The 18,215-nt window shown below is 50.2% G+C and overlaps 1 protein-coding gene across 3 annotated transcripts in view; it reads right to left on the bottom strand.

Annotated features, from left to right (window-relative positions):
• The window catches only part of SLC8A1 (solute carrier family 8 member A1), a 123,836-nt gene that overhangs the window by 16,735 nt on the left and 88,886 nt on the right, over positions 1-18,215 (bottom strand). For 2 of the 3 annotated variants that reach the window (XM_049818236.1, XM_049818237.1), the window contains exon 3: positions 575-678. In XM_049818236.1, coding sequence (XP_049674193.1) covers positions 575-678 — 104 coding nt within the window. Of the gene's footprint in view, positions 1-574; positions 679-1,020; positions 1,128-18,215 lie in introns of all 3 variants that reach the window. The other variant, XM_049818235.1, reaches the window with a different exon arrangement.

The raw sequence follows: 18,215 nt of genomic DNA, 5'->3' as shown, positions 1-18,215 counted from the left end.
TATCCACTGCAGAGCCATGAAACTTTATTTGAGCATAACCTGATTTCTCCTAGACTGATTGCATCTTACAGTATTACCTGCTGGTGCCGTGATTCTCAGCTATTTTCAGAGACTAGTGCCAGTCTAAAAAGGCTAAAATTACTGCTCTGGCCATGCATTTTATTTCAAGTGAAGGCTATTTTATCTTCTGATAGAAATGATGCAGCGTTGCCTTTTTTCTTCTCGAGACTGAATTTTCTACTCAATTAAATGAAGGTCTAGCTGCGACGCGGCAGGGCAGCGCTCCCAAAATGTCTCTGGGGGCTGGCGATGCTCATCGTCCCCTGCGTGGGTGCTCCAGAGCCCTCCTGGGAGCGTGCCTTGCTCCCAGGGGGCCCTCGTGAGTGAGACACGAGTCCTCCCCAAATGAAAGAGGAAAGAAAACAGAGCAAAAAGGTGCAGTGGCCAAGCTTCGAAGGAGGGAGGGCAAAACGGCCGGGAGCCAAAGTGCGAGGAGAAAGGAGTGTGAGAGTAGGGAGACACAGAGAAAGCGGACGGCAGCGTCTCAAGAGCTGGTCTGGTTTTACTCTCACACCTTTCACTCCTCGTCGTAGCCACACCGGGTCCCCAAGCACAAGGAAGAAACTGCACTCTTTCTCATACTCCTCACGGTCAAGTACTCTAAGGGTAATGAATTTCCTGTGGGAACACAAGACAAAGGCAAACACATGATTGGCATCACACACGCATGCAGTTCACGTCCGCCCAGGTGCCGTGGTGCCGGAGATGGTCGGGTGGGGGGAAGCGGCTGCACATCCCTCCTGGGGCGTATGGGGAAGGGCAGGAGCATCCCCACCGCCCAGCTGGCGTTGGACCTCAGCGGGCTGGGGAAAGGCGGAGTTCGGGAGGGATGGGAAGTGTCCTCGCTCCTGCCCTTTTCCATAGGCGTTGGGGATGTGAGCGTGGTGTTGCAGGTGCCAGACATGAGTGAGCCAGACAGGGACACACAGGCTGGGCTCAGCCCCGGAGCACGTCCCCCACCTTTCTTCTCACTCATCTCCACAAGCCGGGGCTCCCCGATCTCTAGGTAGAAGGTCTTGTTTTTCTCATACTCCTCATCATCTATCACCTTGATTGATATCGTTTTGCTGGAACAGAGAAGAAGAAATAGAGATTGAAGAGTAAGGGGGGAAAAGGGAGGAGGCGAGACAGGGACAGGAAAAGGAGGGTGGAAATGGCAGGAAAAGGGGGCTGCGGACAGAAAACAGTGGGTTTGGTAGCACAGCCTGGAGGGGCAGCACAGCTGAAAGCGAAGGGCAGGAGCCGATGGGCCGAGCCTGCCTCAGGATGAGCACGGACCATGGGGTCAGAGCACCAGCAGCTCACAGGGTACCATCCTCCCCGGCATGGCCAGAGGCCACGGCTGGACATGACGCAGCCTGGATCAGCCTCCTCCAGAGATGCCTTGGCCTGGGGGCAGCGAGACACATCCCTTCCCTTTCCAAAAGCCCAGGGTACAGAACAGCCCCCTGACAGCTTGCACACACCGCGCACAGGCTCCCGGCGACACAAGCACTGGGAAACAGCACGGACCAAGCCCCTGAAAGCACGATGCGCTGCTTAAACCAGCCCCTGTGCACGGAGGAGGCTCTGTCTCGCCAGGCACAGCAGATCCGTGCTCAACATCATGATCAGCTGCTCAGTTTGGGCTTTGGAGGCTCCAATTTAGAAGTTCAAAAGGGATGCTGGAGTTAGGACTTTTTCCGTGGAGGGAACGTAAAGGAAAGACAGTCTTTCTGGTTAGGGCAGGGTGAAGGAAAGCTTCACTCATGGTGAGATCTGACATTTTTATTTTCCTTTGCAACCAGCACATCCTTCCCCAAGCTCTGAAGGTTTGGTTCTCTCCTGTTTGAGAGTTCTGCAGCAAGTCTTTTTCTCACATGGCTCAGTGTCCTGGTTTCAGCTGGGATAGGGTTAATTTTCTTCCTAGTAGCTGGTATAGCGCTATGTTTTTGAGTTCAGGATGAGAAGAATGTTGATAGCACATGGATGTTTTCAGTTGTTGCTAAGTAGTGTTTATACTAAAAGTCAAGGATTTTCAGCTTCTCATGCCCAGCCAGCAAGAAGGCTGGAGGGGCACAAGAAGTTGGGAAGGGGACACAGCCTGGACGGCTGACCCAAACTGGCCAAAGGGGTATTCCATACCGTGTGACATCATGCCCAGTATATAAACTGGGGGCAGTGGGGCTGGGGGGAATCGCCGCCTGGGGACTAACTGGGCGTCGGTCGGCGCGTGGTGAGCAATTACGTTGTGCATCACTTGTATATTCCAATCCTTTTATTATTACTATTGTCATTTTATTAGTGTCATCATTATCAGTTTCTTGTTTTCTGTTCTATTAAACCGTTCTTATCTCAACCCACAAGTTTTACTTTTTTTCCTGATTCTTTCCCCCATCCCACTGGGTGGGGGGGAAATGAGTCAGCGGCTGTGTGGTGCTTAGTTACTGGCTAGGGTTAAACCATGACACCCGGGATTGCCGAATTTACCCCTTGCGGCATCAGCAGGGCAGGTCCAAGGGCACAGCCCCTGCTCAGAGCACAGCCACAAAGCATGCACCACAAAGAGCAAAAGCCTTGCAGGAGGCTGTGGCCACCAGCAGAGAGATTTGTTTCTTGAGGCACCCAGTAGAGTGAAAATTGAGTGAATGAATTCCTTCACCAGGGGAAAAAATTAGCACGGAAGAAGCTTCCCAGCTCTTTTCAGGGTTTCATGTAAGTAGCTGAGAAACACCCAGCTGAAAGCTGCTCACCAGAAGGTGACCAAACCCCTGGGGTACAAGGCGCTAGTGCATTGGGGGGGGATGGGGACTATTATGGTCTTTCCTACAGTGCAAAGCCCTTGCAAAGACAAGATGGGGGGGCAGAAATCCAGCAGCCCCTGCTCCTGCCCGGAGTGCCCTGCTCACTGTTATGCACATGTGGCATTGCTGCCAGGTCAAGAAATAAGAAGGCAATAACAAGAAATAAAAAGGCAATGCAGTGACTGTCTGCAGCCCCCTGCTTGCTGCCGATCTCCTGTCTGGGTTTGCTTTTTCCCCATGCTTGACGGCACTGTCCTTCTGTGAATGCTCTTGCTTAAACAAGCTTCCCAGTCGCTCTCCCCCTGCCCAAGCCTCTCTGTCCCGTCCTTTGAAGAAACACCTCGTGTCCCATCCCTGGCTGCTCTGCGCTTTCCACACGCAGCCAGCACAAGATGGAGCAGCCCCGAGGCTGCTCCAGTATACGATCAAGAAAGATCTGCTGTTCCTGGCAGGTCTTAGCACTGCAAACCCATAAACATGGAAGAAAGCCACACTCTAGGAGAGTCAAATTCAGGCCATGCTGCCATAATTTCTGGCTTTCTCCCCTCCTTGCATGTCTGTACTGCCACCCAGAACCCCTCTGTTAAGCTGACAAGTATTTGGCAGCAGAGTCGACATTTTATTCTCATTCAGAGCAAACACCGCCAAGCACTTGGAGGAACAGCCAGGATGATTTCTTGTGCTGTTTGCTATGAGTCAGAAGTGTATTAAGTTTGCCCTTCATGCTTATAATGAAACCATTTACTCAAGAGCAAGTGATGGCTGTGAAAAGTGTAACAACGCAGTATGGCTCAGTGTAATTGTATTTTATAATGAATATCTGTAATAATTTGTTCTGTTTATAATTATTGCTGCAATAGGTTTGTACATAGCAAAAATGGTTACTAAGCATGCAGCTGATCTTGCTTTGCATTGATGAGTTAGGGGAAATTATCGTGTATTAAAAAACTAATGAAGGATGCAAAAATGCTTTTAGCCAAGCTATCAAAGAGGACCTGACAGAATTAACGGAATGGCACAATTTCAAAAACACTACTAACAAAATCAATAATTTTCCTGACAACTCCCATTAAAATGTACACTGCACCCTGCCCCCCTGTATGAAAAAAAAAAGCCTTTCTCAGGAAAGTTAATTTAAAAAGCTGTCTTCATCAATTCTGAGGGCAGCAGAGGTATCAAGCCGTAAACTTCCTATGGGTGTGCTCCAGCTTGCCGCATGTGGCATTCCTCAAAGCCCCACGGAATAATTCTCTCTCACAAAAAGAAACCTGGGTGCCAATTAAAAAAGCTCTTCCTAATGCTTAGACCCCAAACCAATAGGAATTCCTTCAATAATGTGGCCTCGAGGCTTAAAGTGCCACTGCCAGCAGGTGCTGCTATTATGCAGTTTTCCAAGTGATCTTTCTAGGGTGTGAGCGAGTGCTCTGTGTCGGGTAGACGTGCACTGCTGCTTGTTTCTGCTGTACAAGGTTGTTGGGAGAAAGGGTGGGAGGAACAAATGGCAAGCCCGCTCTCTGGATGAATCTCCAATCAGCAAGAATTGCTAAGGCAAATTTGTCCCTGGAATGAGACTGCAATCCTGGAGAAAAGGATTACCTCCTAATGGTGTTTGAGATCACACCTGTTTGAGAAACAGCAAGTATGTGAAAATAACACAGGCTATTCTTAGAGCATACCTGATCTCCACCATGCTGCCTTTTGCCTGCTGCAAAGCCCCTCCGCAGGGTCCTGCGTGCACGGGGTCTTGCGGCAGGGTTTGATCAGTGGAGAATGAGGACAGGACGATCAGGCAACTGCACCATTTATCCTGCGCTAGAGGAAGGACTGCGTTCTACAGTAATCTAGGACACGCACCGATGACACCCTGCTCTTGCTGGACCCTCTGACATGGTCTCTGCTTCTCGCTCCTCTCCCAGGCAGAGATTTGCTGGGTAGTGCAGGCTGTGACGATGTGAGCAGCATCGAGCTAGCTTGGGGCTGCCTGTGCAGGCTGTGGATTGCAGCCCGTGTTTTAGGTGCTCCTGCTACATTCAGTGTCCAGTTTTGCAAGCCCGCTGCCCGCAGCCCTCTTTTTCAGAGGCACGTGTTGCTGTGTGAGGCTGATGTTCTTGCGTTACAAGACATGGAGCAAATGAGGCAGACCAGGAGCGCCTGTCGGAGCCAGGACAGCTTGCTAAGGCTCACGGAGCGATGCGGGCTGCTGAGACATCCACCCCTTGGTTTCCCTAGCTGGACACAGCGGGATGAAGTATGCCGAGATCCAGAGTCCCGACAGCACAAGTACGTGCTGTAATTTGCATTTCAAGTCTCTCTCTCCTGTGGCTCAGGGGCTCTTTCAGCACAAGACATGATAGTGCTCGTGTAAACAGAAAACAAAAGGGACACTGTATAGCACCCTGAAACCCCCACTGCTGACTCACTGCAGGGCCAGAAACCAGGAGTCCCAAATCCATGAGGCAGAGGGAAAAAACCATAAGATTAAAACAGAAGATTAAATCAGCCTCTAAACCATTACGCATTTTCTTCACCTCGTGTGAATCTGGGGTCCATCTAGATGGTGCTTCCAAGCTGTCCCTCAAATCCTCACTAAGGTCTAGAATCAGCTTTGCTTTGGGGATGGAAGTGGTGTTTCTGCCACAATCTAACATTCCCAGAAGCTGAGTATTTAAGCCAAACACTCAAGATCCCATGACTGTGCAACACCACAGCCCTTGAAAAAACTGGAATATATTTTTTTCCTGCCTTGTCCCTCGGTCACACTGCAGGTGGGAAAGAGCAATTTCTGGAGCATCTCTCCAACACATTTGGGTGCCTGGGGCTAGAGGTCCTTCTGCTGAACGGGGCTCTGTGTTGCCCTAAACCATCAGGCTTGGCACATCTCCTGCCTTCCTCCCTACCTGCTGCAGGGAGCCCCAGTGCCACCACAGGGCAAGTTTGGAGGAAAGCACTGCTGCTGCTGGGGTTTTCATTCCATTGGTGTTGAGCTAAAGAGCCCTGCTCTAGCCTGACGGCTGATGGTATCCATGGTGCATCCAACAGCCTGCATTTCTGTGCCAGAAATTGCTCTTCCCGGAGTCTGTACCCAAGGCAATTGCTGAGGGAATGAGTTTCATTTCTATGTACCAGAAGTCAAAGAATAAAACAAGTCTTGCAGAATTGCAGCTCCAGCTCTTCTCCTCTTGCTGACACCCAGCAGCAAAAAAAGAAGGATGGTATGTTTGTGACCACAGCGTACAAATCTCTGCCCTTGCTCCAAGCCCAATGGTCTCCATCAGGATTTAGTTTTCATTTCAAACCATGCTATTTCATTCAAACTGTAAAAGTCTTTTAACAGAGCATTCCCACACAAACCTTAGTTACAATAGCCCATGGAAAAGTCCTCTTGGCTGGTGATGCTCTAAGGATGGTGCCCCAAGGGAGAAACTGCTATACCTGATCGGACCCAATGGCCATCCAGCACAGCCTCTTCTCCTGACAACTGCCAAGAGCACCTTGGAGTAGGAGGATACCAGAGCAGGACGGGCATATGGACAGTATTTCCAACTGATACTCTCCCAGGCCCCAGGTATTTGTGTCTCAGGAGTTTCCTAACCAGACCAGCTTTCTATGTATTTAGCTATGCTCTGCAGATTTCTCCCGTTTCCCTTTGAGCCTGAGTAAGCTTTTGGCATTAGTGGTATCCCATGTGCCAGGGAGAGCTATGTGATTGCTAATACCAGCTCAGTGTCACGGACAGCAAACAGCTGCTCTTAGGAGGTGATATGTACTTGGCACAAGTGTGGCAGCCCACCTGCATGTTCTGGGCACATCTCTGGCACGGGCAAGAGAGAGCACCCAGACACCTGCCTGCAGGTGACCCTGGCAGGGACATGGCACTGGCAGGACAGGGTCGAATGTCCCCTGTCAATGGGCAACCAAACTGGCTTTGTACAATGGCAAAGACAGGGCAAGAAGAGAGCTAATGCTTAGAGAAAAATGCCAGCTGGGGAAGGCACCCCGTGAGCAATCTCATGCATGTGCAGGGGCAGGTACATATGTAATGAGCTAGCAGAGTCTAGCACAGGGTGACAGGAGCAGAACAGAGACAAGCAGGGGAATATTTGTCTACAAGTATTTTTCTGACCAAGGCCACATGAGAAGATGGGCGCAGTGCTGGGCAGAGGTGTAAGGAGCTGGGACTCCCGGCTCTCCTACGTCCACTAGCCTTTTCTCTCTTGTGGGATCGGATGGCACCAGGAATGACTGGTGACAACCTACTTGGACCTTTGCATTCATTTCAAACCTGAATATCTGCACAGTCACGGTGCATCAGTGGAAATCCTCAATATACTCGCAAAAATCCTGCCATTCCTAATCTACACTGTACTGCTTAGTTACGTGAAACGGCAGAAAACCCTCTCATGACTCAGACAAGTGACCAGAACTGCAAGGACCAAGGGAGCTTGTTCCCAGGGTATCAGCAATCAGCTCCAGAGAGATCCAGGCAGGACATGGTGAGGGATGGGACATCCTGCACGGTGCTTCGCAATAGGGCCATATCTCCAGGAGCAGAGCTGCTGCTCAGATTCAGCATGGTGAAAAGTGGTTTTCATTGCTGCACAACGTATCTCTTAGCTCTCCTTCAGAACTGTAGTCATGCCTTTTAAAACCTGCTTTCTTTTCTTTTTCTTTTTTTTTTTTTTTCCGAGTGAGAGAATGAGGTCAGCTACCTCCATCCTTGGAGATGTTCAAAGCTTGCCTGAGCAACTTGCTTTAGCTTTGATATTGGCCCTCTAAGAAGAGGTTGGACCAGAGACCTTCTAATCCAGAAACCTTCCAATCTAGAGATGTTGCCCACCTCAACACTGCTGTGCACCTAGATCAGAGATCTCGCAACTAAGAAAGCATCATTGTGCCCAGATTACCAATGATCTGGGGCTGGAATAGCTAAGAAGTAGTGCACGTAGCCAGTAATGGTGTCTCCAGTGGGCCAGGAAAATGATCATCTCTAAACACACAACCAACCAACTGCTGTAGCCATCAGTAACTAGCTTGCCCATGAGAACATGGCATGCTGTTATTGCCTGGACAGCCAGACACTTATTCCTGAATGAACAGAGGGAACAATGCGCTTATGCAGCTTGTCACCCATCCAGCTTCCACTGATCACCCAGGAGAATGACATGAATAGCTTGGAGGACTTTCAACTGCAGATGCATAGTTGCAACATCCAGGGTAGGCAGTGGGGAGTGGAGTCCTGTTGCCTCAGCCCTGACCCCCCAACAGCCAAGCACTCCCCACCCAGAGGGTCAGCGATCCCGGCGAGAGAATAGCCGCAAGGGACGCACATTCTGGAAGTGACCTTTCAAAGCCACATCCGTTGGTGCTGCCCATTCCAGTACGTGTTCTCAGACTCCCGCAGAAAGCTGTCACTTTGATTTCTCATACATCTGCTTGTCAGCCAGTGACTTAATTAGCTGAAGTTAAAGCTTGCCACGAGAGACAGGCATGTGGTTTGGGAGACTCCCTGTCCTGCGCAGCTCATGTAAGCGCTGGGCAGTGCCTGTGCAGAGGGGCAAGTGGGCTGCTGTAGGGGATCAGGTGCTGGAGGGGAGAAAGCTCCCAAATTATCATCGGGGCTGGGCACCACCAGAACCAGCGGCCTTACTAGTATGTGCTTGTCTCAAAGAGTTAATAGTGAAGATCTCTTGTGGATTTAACATTCTTTCCACCCTTTTACTTAGGAGCTAAGGAAGTTCCCAAAGGACACCAGAGTTGGTTTAGAAGGGCTTGGTTTTCAGCAGAGGGTTTTAGAGAAAAGGAAGGTGAAAGTTTGATGTCTTTGAGATGGCTAACATCTGTGGCCACAGCGAGGAGTCTGAACCAGACCCCAGAGCACGGGGGGCTGGAGCCAACCGCCAAGACCAAGGCAGCTCCTTCTCTCCCCGTCCCTGCCTTCACTACGCTTTGCTCTCCATCTCCCTAGCTGTCCTTATCTGCTTGGCGAGCCTCCCTGGAGGCTGCAGGGGCTCGAGGCCCTGTCTGTGCTGTTCGAGATGCAAAGACATGTAGCCGCTCCCTGCAGCACACAACTCCTCCGACCAGGGCACCAGTGAGTGCTTTTATGTAATTAGCAGCTTCATTGCTCAAATTTCTGACAGCTACTTGAGGAGGGAAGTTGTCTTGCTGCTGGATGGAAAAGGAGCAGATCAGGCTTTTCTTCCACCAGTTGACAACAAAATTGCACGTGATGGTGAGGAGGTGACAGCCTCACGTGCAGAAAGACACCCGGGTCTGCGGTGGAGGTGTTCGTCCCAGCCACAGGGGACGTGTCTGGCAGGGGACACACGAGAGGTCAATGCAATGCTGGCTCAGCCAGTGCAGGAACACACCTTCCTGAGGGACAGAAGATGCACAGAAATGGGCCAGATTATGTGAACGACCTTGTGTCACACATGATTTTAGCTGTTACACAGTGGTCTCTGACAGAGGAGAGGGTTCATTAGGGTTTCTGTCCCTGCTGATGGGATCCCGTCTTTGTAAGATGTCCCATGAATCACCCATGCGGGTCCTTTGCTGAACCAAGCCTTGCTGACATGAAATGTCTGTACTTAATGACAATTTTGCCTGCATCATGCTGCAAACATGACATGGAGGGCAAAGGAAAACCTGCCTGAAGCTAAGCCTGACGCATGCTTTGGGAAGTGTGGATGTGAGCTGATCTGATGTGTCAGCTTGCTTTGCTGGTCCAGGAGCCCAGGTCTGCGTGGGGCTGCCCCATCCAATGCCTACCAAACCCATGACTGAGCACACCAGCCTGGGCCCTGCAAACAAAGGGAGGGGGAACCGGTCCCTCTATCCTCCCCCCACCTCTGGAGCCAAAATTCATCTGGCTGCTCTTATTTTCTTGGTTGCCCTCCACGTCTTTCTCCCAGGCTTGCTGAATCAATCTTTGTAAGACCACAGGGCTGTGTTGTCATTTCCACGGCTGCATAAACCAACTGCTCCCCTGGCCTCAGGATGCATTGAATTTAAATGGCAACATACAGCTCAAATACATAACACTGGCCTGCTCCAGAGCATCACTACCAGGAAAATCCTGGAAAAGGCGTCAGCCTGCTCTTCCCTGGCCTTGTGGAGATACAAGATGTGAGAGGTGGTTTGCAGAGACAGGAGGACTGAGAGCTGTTGCTGCTCAAATAGCTTCTGAGGCACAGCTGATGCTCAGTGCCTCAGAAAACACTTTTCAGGAGCGACGATTGCCAGGTAAGATGACTTCACATGCTAAACTGAATGCTGCTTGACTCTCCTATTGGGAAGACCATATTGGGCAGGATTTGTCAGACCAGAAATGCTTTCCTGGGGAATCCTTGAGGTTTGCTCTGATCTGACTGTGAATTTTGCACTCTGTCTAATGCAATTCTTCATTCAACTGCCAATGTCACATCTTGCAAGGGGCCAGCTACTCAAAGATACATGGCACTCTCTTGATCTGCCCCAAAACAGGGCCTGAGCCCATGGTCATGCTTAAATGTTTCACTGTCCCAGGACAGCTGAAGGTGTGACCTCCCCCTTCCTGTGGCTCTGGATGCAGTAACACCAGGTCAAACAGTGTTTTACTGTTCTTCCCCAATCCCACTGCCATGCTTGTCTAGTAATGGTCATCCACAGTCCTTATAGCTCCCAGAGTGCCTGCTGGAGGCAGAATCACTGGGGGACCAAACAGGAGAGACTCCATCTAGATCAGTATCTGGATCACCAAGGACAGCATGCACTAATGGTGCAATACAAGTGACAATGGCTAGGAGGGAAAACACATTTGATGTGAATTTGATCAAAACCACCCCCAACATCAATTGCTTAAGGCATCTGGGAAAGCTGACAGAGCAGAAATAACCTCCCCTAGCTTTGCACAACCCTGCCCATGCCAGCTAAAAACTGCCATTAGTCCCTAAAAATTCAGCCTGTGCTGCAGGCAAAGGGTTGACTGCCCAGGGCTGAGCCCAGCCCAACATCCTTGCTCAGTAAAAAAATCCTGCAAATCCCATTTCTAAGCCTCCAGGGTTCAGAGTCAAAACCTGGCATTTCCCCCCATTCTGCCTTTCTGGGATTTTTCTCCTTGTGCCTGGCTGGTCAGTCAGGTCTGTGGGTAATGCGGGTGGGTAACGAAGGGGACAGACACTCGGCTCCAATGTTTCATCGTGCTCCGTTGGCAAGATTTGCCCTGGTTCACCTGGGACCTGGGTGATGTGGGGGTGGCGCGTGGCAGGGAAGAGGCGTATGCTGAGCTGAGAAGGGGTCAAGGCTGGATTTGAAATCCCCGCTGGAAAACTTGAAATGGAAAACAAACATGGTGAGGAATAAAATCGCGAAGGAGTTCGGGTGGGAGAGGAACTCTGGGTCAACCCCCCATCCCTCTCCCCCATTGTCCTCATACACGTTTCCCCCAAGGAAAGCAACTGGAAACTCATACAAGAGCTTCTTGCTTCTCTACGTGCCCAAATACGCATGCGGCTTTTCTTTACAGCCAGGTCCTCCCTTATGACAATAATTGCTCTAGCCTTTCAAATAAATACAAGTTCCTCTTCCCTGTGTGCACCTGGCATAGTTGCCATGACAATGCTCCTCAAACCAGAGATATCGCTCTTATTGAAATGGCTTTGGCACTCCCCAAAATTAATTTCCACAAGCAACTGCCAGCAGAGAGTACATTTCTGCAGCCCTGTTAATCATTTAGCAAAGCTAAGTTAAAGCTGACTAAACAAAGCAGTGGGGACCATGCAAAATAACAGGTCCTTGTCTAATAGCATGGCTTCAGCATCAGAAATCGGGATTCAAGGAAGTTCAAAATAATTCTGTTGTGCATCAGCTGCTCCAACACCGCCACTGCGGCAAGATTTTGTATCACTCATACCAGCGCTTCCCTCCCAGGGAAGGTACATTTCAAATCTCACTTGCTGGGGTTTCAGGGCAAGGGAGAATGTTGTTTGGGAAGACACTGGCCAAGGCGTCTTGATTGTGCCCTGCCACTGTGCCAGGGCTGCTGACAGGTTGCTTTGCTGGTGGAAAAGCAGCTGTACGTGGGAAAAGCAGGAGAGGATGAGGGGATGTTCAGTGACAGCAGAGGGCATGCCGCAGAAATTCAAAGGGCAAACATCAATATCGAATGTGCAGGTTCCCTTTCAGGAGCAGTATCCAGTTTCATTTTAACTTCATGCTCCGTCAGGGACGCATCTGACTCCTGTTATTTGCTGGCTGGCCCCAAAAATCAGCCCCCTCTTCTCAAGGCACTGCCCCAAAACTCTTGGAGTGGTGACCCAAATGTAGGACCAAGGCCTCCTGATGGTGTTGCAGAAATAAGCACGTTTATCATCCTTTGCCTAATGATGCAAGCGACTGACTTCAAGACTCGGAAAGTACCTGTGACTGAACCATTTTGAGCTGTGCTGCTCACACCGGCCGTGCCCTGCTGCTCTCAACAGCTTCTGTGCCGACTTAGCAAAACACGTGTGCATGCACACACACATGCACACACGTTGCAGTCAAAGTGCTGAACAAAATGACATCTGCCTTTGCAGGCGCAGCACACAGCAAACATCCTACCTGCTCTCCCTGCGGGGGCCCTGCTGATGCTAATGGACTCCGGAAAAACCTTTTGATCTTTTATGAGCTTGTCGCTAAGTGTCACACCGAACTTTTATTAGAAGAAGTTGTAAGTAATCTTCTGTCAAGGGAAGTTCAAGTGCAATGCTCACATTTTAGCAATTTAAATGGCTGGCTGCAGAGCTCACTCCTGTCCAGACTCCCTTTGGAAAGTCACCCATGCTGGACCAGTATTGGGGGTTACCTAACTGTATAAAAGACATGAAGCCTTTGGGTACCAGCATATGAAATACTGTCATTATACAAGCTTGAAGCATCAGGGATGCTCATTTCTGAAGACCATATTCCAAGCTGTGAGCTACACCCCAGTGCCATGCAATGCCGTCGCTGTGCCACAAGGCAAGCCCTGCAAGGGAGGCGATCCAGAGCTACCCAGGGATGAGGCCAGCAAACTCTGAACGGGCTCCGCAAAGTACTCCCCAGCCACCCCCAGAGAGGGGCTGCTGCTGTGGCAATGCTGCCTTAAACAGTGACAATGTCTGGAGCATCAAGTTAACAAATGACCCAGAATGTCCGCTCTAAGTTCTGCGCTAAAGGTGCTGCTCGGTGTTTTCACACTGCTGTTTCCATCTTTTGGGGACGGCTCTGGCCAAGAAAGAGTGTGTGCTGGGGTTGAGTGCCAACAGCGGGTTCCTCTCCGCCCTGAGCCCAGCAAGATTCTGCAGGGAGGGGACAAACTTGGCCCCACGGCTTGGCTCCGAACACGGCAGAGCAATGGGGAAAGCTGGTCTGCCTCTGAAATTTGTGTCTCTGGACACCACTTGTTTTCAGAAAGAGGAAGTAAACGCAGGAGCTGATTTTACCTCCCCTGGCTGGAAACACAGCCAAGCCTTCAGAAAGTTTGGGAGTTGTTTTCATTTTATTTTTTTCTTTCCCCCTTCCTTTCCAATGAGTTGCCTCTCCAGAGCAAAGGAAAAAAGCATGTCAGCTGAGATGGGATTTTTTCCCTGCCTTTTCAAACACCTCCAGGTCTTTAGTTGCTGCCAGTGATTAATGCCCATCGCCTTGCAAGGACCTTTCTGAAACAGCCCTGAGAAGACCAGAGGATGCTAATGTCCTCAGGCTGCTGTGTCCTGGCAGAAGCAGGCGCTCGAAGATGTGCAGGGCTGTGGTACCCGGGTGGAGGGTGCTGCTGCAGCAAGGAGCCATTCCCCATCCCTGCTGAAGGGTTTTGCCACTCTGGCAGCTGGAGCATCCTGACAAGGGCCGCTCCAGTGGGGTTTCCCTGCTGCTGGACACACTGGAGGTTGGGAGCACGTGGGCAATTTCAAGAGCCACCGTTCTCACTGCATGACTGACACACCGTCTGTTTACTGCCAAATAAATTAAACTGTGAAATATGGCCCTCTCAACTGAAACTCTGTGTATAAAAACTCGTTGAAAGAGATACCAGGTCTCCTGAAATCCCCAGTGATACATGGGGTTGTGGTGAGAGCACAAAAGCAAATGCATATTTGCTAAGTATCCCTCCCAGTGCTGAGATAGGCAGGAAACCAACCCTACGAGGAGGATGAAAAAATTCTGCTTCTGTCTCCAGTTACCAAGGAGATTGTTTAAACAAAGCTAAAATAAGAGGAACTGAGTGGCCCAGGGAAACGGGAATGTGGAAGAGCACTCGAGTGCTTTGTGACAGCTTGCTGCCTTACAAGCTGGGCAGGGTCCCTGCGATGGGCTCGATCTTGGGCAGCAGCTCTTCCCCTCTTCTTGGGGGAAAAAGTCCACATTTCAGTTAACATGCACCCGGGTGAAAATGGCAAGGAGCATTTAAAAATGGCAATACAGAAAAGTCCTTGCCCACAGAGGCCTCCGCCATGTGTCAGCCCCATTTATGGCAATTGTGGCAGCAGGACGCAGAATTTGGTGCCCTCAGTCTAGACCTGTCTTTGTGTGTTCAGGCCATCCGAGGAGACCTCCCTGTGGGCGCAAACTAAATCCAGCTATATGTGGGGCTAAAAATGACTCCCTTTTGTAGCCAGCCCAGCAGCTCCAGTGCCAGATGGAAAATCCTACTGCAGAGCTCTGTGGACACACACATGCTGGATTTGCTCCTGTGACAGTCAAAGGTCAGAAGCCAAAGCCCACCAGATGGTTTCCAAAGATAGGGCCCTCTTAAGCCCCACAGGTTGCACACCCCACATCAGGGGCTGCCCCAGGTCCAGCTGTGCATTGCTGTTATGCTGGAAACTGCTGATGTTACATGGAAGCAGTGATTCCCACACAAACCCCAGAGCCCAGGAGCTGGTTTCCATCTCTCTGCAATCCTTAGTTAAGACAACAAGAGGGAAAAGTTCCCAGACGCTGTTTCTCCAGCTGATTCTCATATCTTACGCATGTTCATCCGGATGCCTGATGCCCTCAGGACTTTGAGTTAAAGGCAAAGCATGTCAAAGCGTCTGTCGTTAAACTTGCCCATGACTTTGCACTGGTTTAGAGTCTCTTTCAGTTGCTTGATACTTTGCCAGACTTCAGCCATTCAGTCTGAAACTTTCCATGTGGAGTGGCCACTGCTGAGGGAGTTATGAAAAGCCCCACCATCTTTGCCACTGAAGACTCAGCTTAGGGAAAAAAATTGTGCTGCTTTGCCCATGCAAAACATTTTTTTCCCAAACACGATATTGAGCAATTCTTTTTTCCTTATGCTTTGCTGCAGAGGATGAAACTTAGCAGAAGGATCTCTCCAGTGCTTAGGATGTGCCAATCCCATAAAAATTTGCTTAAATTAGACCAAGTTCTAAGACTCTAAAGACTTGCAAAATGCGTAGGCTTTCTTCGAACTGGCAGCTCAAGGTCTTGGAAGATTTCATCTGCTCTGGAAACGCTCCATCCTCTCCCAGTGCCAAACCTGCCTTTGCACAGGCTGTGCCCTCAGCAGGGCTTTCCCTGTGCCTGGGAGCCGCTTGGGAGCTGGGAGCTCTGGCCGTGACGGGGAAGCTGGCTGGCCTGGGTGCCCGCGGCAGGGGCACAGCCGCAGAGCCTGGGGAAACCCCAAATCCGTGCCCACCCCCCCCCCCCCCCCCCCCCCCCCGGCTCCCCCTTACTGTTGGCCTCTCAGCTATGAATATCTCCGAGCACATGGACTCCTGCTTGCTGCGAGGATGACTCCCCGCAGTAATTTTGGTAGCCCTCCTTCATCAGCTTGCGCTAGGAAAGCGATGAAGCTTGCTGGGGCACCTACACCTGCTCCCTTGTACTCCGCCTGGGATCTGCAAGGGACGATTCTCCTTTTTCAGCTGTCTTGATCCTGAGCTCGACATAGTGAGCCAGGGCTGCTGGGGAAAGCCAGAGGCACATGGCTGGAGTTTAACTCTGGGCCAAAGCGCTTGGCTTGGTAGGACCACGCTCCAACCTGCTCATTGCGTTGGCTGGCTGCAGATGGAGTGACGCTATGGAAAAAACCTGCTCCTCCTGGGAAGGGCAATTTAAAACCAGAAGACTTAGAAGCATTTAAAGCACAAAGAGATAGAAACACTCCTCCGTACCGTGCTCGGATGGGCCTGGTGGGAACCCCAGGGAGGGTTTAGGAGCTGTTGAGTGCAAGGAGGGCAGGAGGGAGGCCGAGGGAACAAGGCTGCCCGGAGAGCCCACCCAGGACAGAGCTCGGGAGGGGAAGAAAGACAGAGAGAAACAAAGCTAGCATTAAGTGCCTTTGGCTCCAGGATGCCATGCTGGTGATGGTAATTACAGCGTGAAGAAAAAAAAGGTGCTTTTAAGAAGTGTTCCAAAGACACTGTCTGTCAGGATTCAAGGAAACTGTAGCAAAGTGTAGTAAGAGGAAAACAAATTGACCAAAACAACCAGCCAGGAAATAAAGGCTGCCTTTTGTGTCCTGCCCCTCTTCCCCTCTGAAACTCATCAGCTTTTCGTTCAAGCATGGGAATAGGTGCTGTCGCGGGGATGTTAGTGCTTTCGAAGAAGAGAATGAAATCTCAGCAGGAGACTCCATTCAAAGAGCCTGTTTCCAGCAGGCTGAGGTACCCTTCCAAACACTCCGTGATGCAGCCCCCACTGCTGTCATTCATCGCACCAATTCACACCATCTCATCGTGATACCTAATTTCTGACCGAATATCTGGATGCCAAACTGACTGTAAGCATGTTTATTTATTACAGCCAGGTAGGGATCCTCTAGTAGCCACACATAATTGCAGTCCTATTTTCTCAGCAGAGCTCACACTTTTAAAGCTATTTAGGTGTTTAAGATTAATTCAAACCCTAACCACAATAGCTGTAGCAGGTCTTAAGCATGGTCAGGGTTTCTGGCCACGTGCCTGCAGGCTTCAGCCTGAGCCTGCCCGGCCAGAAGCTGTAAGAAGAACAAAGAACATCCATGGCAGCACAGTCCCAAAGACTCAGCTGATGGTACCACCATGAGCAGCAAAACGTGTGGGGATCCAGACCAAATCTGGAACGAAGGGCTGTGAGGCCATGCAATAAAGTCACATCTGCCCCCTCTGCAGTTTTCAGCATGTTTTGACTGCATTGCAAAATGAATGGGGAAAATCTAGGCAGCAAGCAGTGAATGAGCCTCCAGAAGCGCTCACAGGATGGCAGCCAGGGTGAGTCCCAACTCAATGGGCACGGGGCTGTGATTTTGGCCGAGCCGAGGTGCCCGGGAGCAGCTGCTGCAGCCTTGTACTCAGGAGCTGTCTGCAGAGGTGAACATTTGTTTACGGTTGCCGTTTCCCAAAAGGGACCTTTGCAGAGCACATTAGCAAAAGTCTCTAATTTTATTGGCACTAGTCAGGGAAGATGTCAGGGCATGGAAAAAGAAAAAAACAAAACAAAAAAGTCTTAGGAATTTGGAACGGTGCTGCATGCATTTGCTGAGAGATTTTTAATTTGCTGCCTCCTTTTCTGAGAGCTACACAATGTATCAAAGAACACACTTTTTTTTTTTTAAAAAAAGAACCCTCTAGTAATGGTCTTTATTATTTCCAATTCATTGCTGCCAGAGGGCCTGTAGGATTATTCTGCACAGAGCTATAAATGATGCCCCACATTAATGATTGCTTTCACTGATCTTCGGAGGAGGAAAATTCCAGGGTGACTTGTGAAGATGAGATTTCCATTTCTACACCTTCAATAAACAGCTTCATGTCAAAATCCTAGCAAACAGGCAGAAAAGTGTGCTTCCAAGCTCCCAGAAACCCAGATAAAAACGCCCTAGGTGTATTCCAAGTGGATGACAATTTACGTGCGATGGACCCTGCCAGAAAAGCAGCGAACAAAAATGATCTCCAGCTCAAGAGCAAAAAGGACCCTGTACCATGTCTGTGGGCTAGACAGCATGGTCTGGCATGAGGGAACACCACAGCTTTTCCTGGGGCCAGAAAACGCTGTTGTTTCCCAACTGAAACAGCTGTGCCACAAAAAACATCAGAGGGAAGCTGGTTTGAAAGCTGAAGATAATACAGATTTATGTCCAATTCATGCAAGATCTAGGTACCGGCACCGATTCCTCTGCGTTTCCTAAGAGGCACAGCAAGTCACACATCAGCCCGGTTGCTTCCCTGGTACACATATGGTGTCCCACAAATAGCAGGGCCATGTATATTTAATAGGCACTGGCATGCACACACACACATGCACAGCCTGGAGGCACGCAGCCAGTGCTGCTGCAGCCTCAGACACTCACAGCCTCGATGCTGGCTTGTGTTGGTTTTGCCTTCTAAAGTCCAGAGCACCGCTGCTTCCCTTCTGCTGCGCCTGTTTGCCATCATCAGTCAGCCA

The sequence above is a fragment of the Accipiter gentilis genome, chromosome 15 (genome assembly GCF_929443795.1).
Source record: "Accipiter gentilis chromosome 15, bAccGen1.1, whole genome shotgun sequence".
NCBI lineage: Eukaryota > Metazoa > Chordata > Aves > Accipitriformes > Accipitridae > Astur > Astur gentilis.
This window is presented reverse-complemented; position numbering and strand designations above follow the sequence as displayed.